An 8904-nucleotide genomic window follows, 5' to 3' on the forward strand; every position below is an offset into this window, starting at 1 on the left:
TTCCTTACTTTACTCATTCAGGCTTGTTACTTTTCTCAACCTGCCACATAAGATGACACAACAAAAACAAAATGTGAGTATCTGGCGACATAGTCTAGTCACGTTAAGTCAAATGTATTTAAATAGGCCTTCATCACCAAAGCCTTTCAAAGGACTTCACAAAAATCAACGACATCCTCTGGTCTTGCCCCTCCTTCAGAAGCAAGAAAATAACTCAATAGAAGGCACAACAAAAACGTATATTCATCCATCCTTCCATTTTCCACGACGGTGGCAGTCATGCTTGAGCTGCCGTCTTCGGGCAGTGTGAAGGGTACACCCTGAACTGGTTGCCAGCCAATGGCAAACATCCATCCATTTTCCGAACCGCTTGATCCTCACTAGGGTCGCGGGAGGTGCTGGAGCCTATCCCAGCCGTCTTCGGGCAGTAGGCGGGGGACACCCTGAACCAGTTGCCAGCCAATCGCAGGGCACACAGAGACGAACAACCATCCACGCCCACACTCACACCTAGGGACAATTTAGAGCGTCCAATCATCCTGCCATGCATGTTTTTGGAATGTGGGAGGAAACCGGAGCACTCGGAGAAAACACAAGCGGGCCCGGGGAGAACATGCAAACTCCTCACAGGGAGGCCGGAGCGGGAATCGAACCCAGTACCTCTGCACTGTGAAGTCGACGTGCTAACCACTGGACTACCGGGCCATGGCAAAAATTATTTATTCATTCATTCATTCATTTATATTATTTTGAAAAATGAACTGGAGAGCCATTCTGCCTGACAGCTCTTATGTTCTGGGTTTTAATCTCGTCTGCATTCTACCACCTTCCTGTTTCATTGGCGTCAATGTGATAGCTTCAACTTCCAGCACAGATAGACGAGTGCTAATTAAAGTACTACTTTAGTGAGAGGATTTATATTTATACCTCACACATTTCTTATCATACGCGACCCTGTCGACCCTCAAGAAAAGTATGCCCTTCTATACCACAAGAGGACGCAGTTCTCTATGAGTTTTCACAAAGGTTTGCAAGATCCAAATTTGTTTTCTCTCTGCTGAAAAGACAACCCAAAAAAAGATCCCCATGTGTAACATCAATTAGAGCCATTCCCTACCAGTGCGCCACGAAAGAGCAACTATCCGATTTCAATTAATTGCTCCGGAATGATTCAGTCACTAAGAATAGTGTATGTACCCATGCCAGCGACCGACGCATACTGCGAGGAAATAGTGAAGGAAGAAACTATTAAATTATGTTCCACTAGATGGCAGAAGGTACATCATAAAGTGTGTATGCACTTTTGCGACATCTTTTTGGTGGTCTACGTGATATTTTTTCTTTTCTATTTTAAAATGTAACGGATAGATAGATAGATAGATAGATAGATAGATAGATAGATAGATAGATAGATAGATAGATAGATAGATAGATAGATAGATAGATAGATAGATAGATAGATAGATAGATAGATAGATAGATAGATAGATAGATAGATAGATAGATAGATAGATAGATAGATAGATAGATAGATAGATAGATAGATAGATAGATAGATAGATAGATAGATAGATAGATAGATAGATAGATAGATAGATAGATAGATAGATAGATAGATAGATAGATAGATAGATAGATAGATAGATAGATAGATAGATGTGTGTGCAAAGTGGTAAGTTCATATTATTGATAGGAATAACGTCAGAATAAAGGGAATGATGTAGAATGAAAAATGGAAATAGCTCAATAACACTTTATGGCGTACTAGTTGCATCTGGGTGCGTGGCCTGGCAGCTCTGTGGAGCACTTGAAAAGGAAGATTAAAACCAGATGTTGAATGGGGCCCGGGGGCCAGCCAATAGGAAGCGAGCCCATTTGGTCTGTGGGGGGAGCTTCAATCCCTCCTGTGAGCTCCGGAGTATCTCCATCAGGTAGGTTAAAAACCAAGAAAGTCAACAGCAGCAGTGAAGAGTAAGACATAGACCAAACAAGTCATTGCCCTTCCGTCTTAGAGACTTTTTCTTCATTGTATGAAGTGTCTGGATATGCATGGTGTCTACCTTTCAGCATGCTGAGCGCTAAGGGTTCATGCGTGGGAATGATAAGCGCCGCCGTGGGAATGGACCGCAGCAGGGTAGGAGAGAGGCTCCAGGCCGCCTTGGCCGGGTTGCAAGAGCTCCATCTGCTTCGGGACAGACAGGGTGACATGGTAAACTGGGCGCTCAATGTAGACCGGGAAGAACCGGTCAGTCGCATGCACGCCGGGCTGTTGGACGCCAAGAAGATGGGGGCCGAGGAGCAGCGGTTGGAAGCGACCCTCACAGCTCTGAAGCAACAGCTGGTAGGAACTTGCTTAAATGCAGTCACAAAATGGATTAGTTATGATAGATGTTTGACACGTTGATGCAATCTGATGAGTTCATTTTAAGATAATGAAAACATTCACCCCTTAGAATGTAAAAACTTTAGTATCGATTTATCAGTCAGCTGATTCGCATACCTTGGTTTATTAGGAAACTTTCAAGCAGACGGCTGGAGGTAGGAAGCAGGACTGGAGTCATAAATCTGGTTCATTGCTGTAGCAAAGTATTGTGTATGTGGTGTAGACTGCAGGGGCAGGGGGTGTCAGTCGCAATCGTTAACCACTAATGCCAGGAAATACAAAGCAATAAAATGAGGGATGGTGTGTTCTTTCATTTGTTAAGAGTGACAGTCAGTGCTGCCCACGAGTGTTTGTGACAACTGGCAAAGCAAAGTCCTAGCCCTGACAAGTTTTGCCATGTGTGCTGCTGTTATACTAATTTTCAGGAAGTGCAGGGACTATCCAATGATTTGCTGTGTTGTACTTGTGATGAATAAGGGTTGAACCTAAAAAATAAATCTCTTCATATCCCATCTTAAATTACAGGAGACATCTACTGAAATTTAGTCAAGGAGTTACATTTTTGCTTTATATTCCAAACATTTGTCGGTGTCGGAAAATAAATCTATGAGTTATATAATCAACCTGATTTAAAAGTATATTTATTTTCTTCCTCATTAACTGTAACAGTGAATGCCATGCCTTGCCTGCAAAGTAAACACTCCTGCATCCCAGCCCCCAATCTTTACTCCTCTAAGCAGTTGACACAATGGGCAGCCTTTACTGTGGGGGAGAAATGAGTTACCCACCACTGCTTTTCCATGCTCCCTCATGTCCTGCTGGGGTTAATCATCAGCCACGGCTGAGTAGTGCCTCTTTTTCGAAGGGCTGTACAGTAGTTGTCTTTGTGTGTTTCTGTTTTTTTTTTTAAATACCCAAATATATCTATATATCTTAGCTGTAGTCAACAAGTTAAGTCAAGTCAACAGTATTTATAGAGCACTTTCAAACAGCCATCGCTGCATACAAAGTGCTGTACATGGAGCAATTTAACATGCACAATAAACAGTAAGACAAATCGGTAATAAAGGCGGTAAAAAGCACCAAACATTAAAACAGTATATAAATGGGTTTGTCTGAAAGAATATGTTTTTCTTACAGTCTCGTCTTCGGAAACAAGACGTAGGACTGAAGACTCACCTGCAGCATCTTGACCAACAAATAAGTGAGCTGAAGCTGGATGTGAGCAAGGCCTCCAATGAGCAACTGGAGAGTGACAGCAGACCAAGTTCAGGTGTGTGCACTCACATTACCCCACGGGACTCTCTACATTTAAGAGGAAAGCAAAGAGTAAATTCAGTTTTGCTATTAAGTAATTGTTCTCTCCCCAGGTTTCTATGAGCTCAGTGATGGTGGCTCTTGCTCCTTGTCAAACTCCTGTACCTCTGTGTACAGTGAGTGTCTGTCATCCTCACAAACAAGTCTTCTTCTCCCTTCCACAAGTACAGTTAATTCTCAAGTTAACCCACCATTACAACCTGACATGTACCGTCGTCGCTCAGCCGATGAAGGTGCAACCCACTCCAACCCTACCCGGGCAATAGGCCTTCATCTGGGAAGCAGGAGGATCAGAGCAAACTCGACTGTCACCGAACTTGGACGGCCAAGACCCGTGTCAACAGGTAGGCGCTCCTTGAGCACTCGCGTTGTTCTTTGATGCCGCATTAAAAACACATAATCAAATGAACTGAAACTCGCATAGTACAACATTAGGTACTCATGCTTTATTGAATGAGATCCAATAATAACGGGCCGTTTTGAGATGAAAATTCTCATTTTATTTACTGGCAGAAGTACACTGACTAGTAATGTAGTTTGAATGCTGTCTATATATGCACTCTCACATAATTTATATGTCATATGTCATATGAAATGTTAATTCTTGTTTTATGCTTGCTGTGTTTCCCAGGTGACCTAGACAAGATGATAACTGAAGCACTGAGCTATAAACCAGTGGATGCTAAGAAACCACCGATGTGCCCAATTCCCAAGATCCCTGCAACGGACCCTAAATTCCAGAGCAATTTGATATCCCGAAATGGAATTGAATGGTATCCGTACCCAAGCCCCTTGCATGCTGTCGCCCTGCAAAGTCCTATCTTTTTTCATGGTGGGGAATCAGTTATAGCTGGAAATGCCGACAGGCCTCCGGCGAGTGATTCTGACACAATCCAGAGTACTGAAATGGGCTATGATACCAAGACCCTGGGTTACATTGACAAGCTCCTCCAGGGCAGCTCCAACAAATCCCACATTCAAATGGCACCAGAGGCTATGCAGACACACGGCACCTATCAAAGGAAACCACCTGAAGTCGTAACTGTGTTTCCTCAGAAACAAGTATCTCTTCCTCAACCTCCCCCAACTCAAGCCGCAGACATCATACTGCTAGATAACGAAGAGAAGAGACACTGCATAACGCATTCCTGTCAAGAGACAACTGATAATGCAGGCCACCAACAGCCTTTGAGACCTCAGGAGGTTTCCTATGGGCATTCCTATCCTGCTGTAATGAGGGAGTACAGCTCCGATGAGGTCACTGCTTCATCCCTGAGCAAGACAGAAAATACGCATGTTGGTTTTGTACCCAGAGGCCAAACAGAAAAGGCATGTGGAAATTGCCTAAAAACAAGTCCCATTGAGAAGAAGGCTCACGGACCAGTATTGTCTCACAGTTCAAGCGCAGAGGAGAGTCAAATCGTCGAGGTGCAAAATGACCACACTGGCTCCCCCCAGTTTGTCCATGCCAAATTTGTACCTGCTGGAACTCAGAGGGTCAAGGTGAGACAAGCTGATCGTAAAGCCAAAGCCGTGAAATTCAGACGAAGGACCGGTGAGAGACCTCGAGCTTTGAGGCAACAGCACCTCTGCTCATCTGCCGAACGAACTAGAGAATCCAACGGGTGCAAGGGCGATCCAAGAAGACCAGGAAAGGGGAAGATCATACATAAATACCCCTGCTCTCCAACTGAGGAGCACAAGCAAGGTTCAGGCTCAGACTCAAGCCAGTGTGGCCCTGGAATAATCTACACCCACAATGTCCATCCAAAGACACACCCTGCTCCAGCTGCTACCAAGTGCAGCAAAAGCCGCAGATTGCAATGTGAGGAGTATGAGCAGACTGCAGAGCAGAGGAAGAAGAGGCAAGCGGCTGCCAGGTGGTTATTTGATGGGGAGAAGTTCCAAGCTTTGTCTGCTCAACGTCAGAGGTCAAAAGAAGTCTTTGCACAAGAACCAGGGAGTGTGCATTTATACCGCAATATGAGTGCCAAGTCAGGCCATTGGATAGGACCTCATCATTGCTTCATGCCTTCTATGTCATCAAACTCATTCAATACCAAACTCAATGCCAAATACCCTCCAGCACCCTATCATATGTCCAACCACTACCCACCTCGATGCGAGTCCGAGTACTCGGCTGAGTGCATGTCACTGTTTCACTCCACCATTGCCGCAAGCAGCGACGGGGAGATGAGCGATAACACCACCAATCGCTTTGGGGATAGTGAATCCAGCCAGAGTTTCCAATCCTTTTCTGATTCTGACAGCAGTCTGTCCATGGAGGAGGGAGACCATTTGGATAGCCTTGAGGAGGAGGGTGACCTGGTATGGGCCCAAGCTTCTGTGGGGCCCACTGCAGCTGGAAAGACCCTGCAGCAACTCCCACGACTCGAGCCCTCAGCTTGCCGCATCAAAGCTTCACGAGCCCTGAAAAAGAAGATTCGCCGCTTTCAGCCTGCCTCACTGAAGGTCATGACCCTGGTGTAATACAGTTACCTGAGGCAACATATTTGTCACTGAGGAAAAAACAAAGAACCGCATGAACTTTATCAGAACGATCTCACCTCTTGCAGCCTTCTTTTTTCAGGGCACTGATTGTTTTTCATTGTGTTTTCATTGGAGAAAAAAAAACGTGTGTGTGTGTGTGTGTTGTAATTTTTTTGTTGTAAAAGCATGCTTGTATAACATTTATTTGTAAATATACAGTATATCTTATTATAATTCTTTTCTCAATGCATGTGTCATACCTGTCATGTTGAAGATTTCATAATAATCATAAAAATGTGTACATTGGCAAATAAATCTGACATTATTTCAAGCAAATATTGATTTTCTCTGACTAACAATCAATGTTTCTTATAATAAACTATCAATTGATGAATATTGAATCATGTTGCATTGGCCTTTTAATACGCCCTTCACTTTTACCGTTAATTTATAGAATCACAGGTGACTATGGATTTGATTGAGACGGCTTTTGCCTGAACTATTAGCCATTAGATGTGAGTAAGCAACATTCCTATCGGCTATCGTGCATTTAAAAACGAAATGTCTTGATCCTAACAAACATCCTGCTGAGGCTAACTAATTTAGCACATATATCTGGAACAGCTCCTTATCTGGTTTCCTGATTCAGACCATCTGCTGGCTTAAGAAATAGCAGATTCAACATTCGACCCAGGCGGTCATACTTAATTAGTGGGGTGAAACAGCACTCAGATATTCAAAAGAAAGTAAACACATTTGCTAAAACTAACAATCACCACACATGAATGGACATTGCAATGACAGTAAGTGAGTTACAGCTAAAATGTCTGAGTTTGGCCTTATACTTTTAAAATAATCAGTGGAAATCGGCTGGAGGAGGAATGAGAACTGATAGCTTTGTTGTTGCTGAGCTATGAAAAGGAGATTAGATGGTTGACAATGTCAGTGGGATCACATAATGCTTTCAAAATGAATTGAAATTCTTCTACAGATTTAGCAAGCAAGTGAAGGTAAATTGTCTAATAACCAACCTTTCAGGCAACAGATATGTCTCCTGTGGTCACATGTAAGAACATTTTCTCCCATCAAACAACTTTTCTGACCTGAAATTTTGAAGGAGATTATAGGAATGCCATACTCAGTGTTTCATCAAATTGACTTTAAAGTTGTGTTCCCTGCAGCTATAATCACTACAGAGGCCACTGTTTAATTCTCTTGCAGCCTGAGCTTGTCTCATTCTCCTTGAAGAAAACTTTGCTCTTCAAGAAGAAAAGGAAAACTTCTTAGAGTCAAAGTGCACACTGAAGGGAAACTTACTTTTACACATCACAAGATGTGGGTCCAAAGTGCAAAGGCCTCAATTCACATCAAAGTTAATGTTTTAAATTCTCCAAATTGCTGCAACTGAATCAAGTACTTGGGGTTTGTATGCCCTCTGTCCTCTCCATGAGGGTGACAGCTAGCGAGACCTTGGTGGGATTAGAGCTGCTGTTTTCAAGCAGGCTCAGAGGAAGCTGGACTTAACTTTGATGTTGGGTGAAGCAGGACCATGTCAGTTTGACCTTGTGTGCTTGCTGGCTGACCTTTGCAGCTGCAGCGCTGGCTCATCTCCAAGGATATCTACAAAAGGGGCGTCAGGGGGGCCTTTTATACCCTTGCGGTTTCTGGGATCTTCTTTTCATCGTGTTCAGCAGATCTGTTTTACTTTCCACCTTTTTTGTCACTGATCTACAGCTGATGAAACTACATTCTGCTGTTAAGAGGAAATACAAGTACATAGAAATACGTTTACTGGAGCAACATACAGTATAACTCAGGCTAACAACGATCTAGGAGTGAAAACGCCCGGGTCTTGAATGTACAGATGCGTATACATAAAGATTAAATATTTAAGGGCACAATTATCTGAATATTAGAGAACTTGAAGTTAATCGTAGATATATTTTGTATTGAAGGTATTAGCCTCTTTCCAAAATACTCCCCATGGATGCCTGTCAAGACATAACGAAGGACTCCAGATGTCGTTCGGGATCTCATTCCACAGAGCGTCGTTCAGCCGCTCTGACTCTGACATCAAATGCAAGAACACACATGTGCAAATGTCAGTTCTCATCAATATCATACACTTTTGTGCTGACACCACAAAGACTGGTGGGAATATCACAGCTACTTGCCAAAGTAAAGACAGAACGAATCACGCCCTTATAAATAGGTAAAAGTGTCATTAAAAGTGCTCTTAGTACTGGGACAGATGATCACTTAAGTCATTAGAACGCATGTCACTGAGCTGCTTTGGAGAGTGATCTTATTACAAGTTACACATGAGGTCACTGAGCTACGACTCTTGCTGTTAGCACGACAGTCAAAGCATATTTCCATTGTCTAAAACGTGTCCATCAAAGCAAACGATCAAAAAATATCAATTGTTTACTGCCACACCACTTTGACAAATTTGTGACAATGTGAGAACTGTGAATCAAGAACAACATTGCAAACAAACGACAAAAGACCATAGAGAGGACTAAGAACAACAAAGGGTGTGCCGCAGACAGGTGCTAATTAAACTTTGACTGGGTTCACTTGAGTCACAGATGGAGGAGGGGTTCTCCTCTTATGTGAGGATCAGATCAGGCAAACCCGAATCCTAATTTATACCCGCCCTTCCCAATGAGTCTCCAGGCTCTCTTTGCTCCCTCTCGTCACCATTTATCTTT

General features: G+C 43.2%; 1 protein-coding gene across 1 annotated transcript; it reads left to right on the plus strand.

Moving 5' to 3' along the window:
- Nucleotides 1–1896: 1896 nt before the first annotated feature.
- dact2 (dishevelled-binding antagonist of beta-catenin 2) lies at nt 1897–6591 on the plus strand. The gene is made up of 4 exons (XM_052080061.1): nt 1897–2341; nt 3524–3656; nt 3754–4044; nt 4332–6591. Exons 1-4 carry the CDS (start codon nt 2069–2071, stop codon nt 6188–6190), a joined length of 2556 nt encoding a protein of 851 aa, XP_051936021.1. The 5' UTR covers nt 1897–2068; the 3' UTR covers nt 6191–6591.
- The last annotated feature ends 2313 nt before the right edge of the window (nt 6592–8904 follow it).

The sequence above is a fragment of the Hippocampus zosterae genome, chromosome 11 (assembly GCF_025434085.1).
Source record: "Hippocampus zosterae strain Florida chromosome 11, ASM2543408v3, whole genome shotgun sequence".
Taxonomy (NCBI): Eukaryota; Metazoa; Chordata; class Actinopteri; order Syngnathiformes; family Syngnathidae; genus Hippocampus; species Hippocampus zosterae.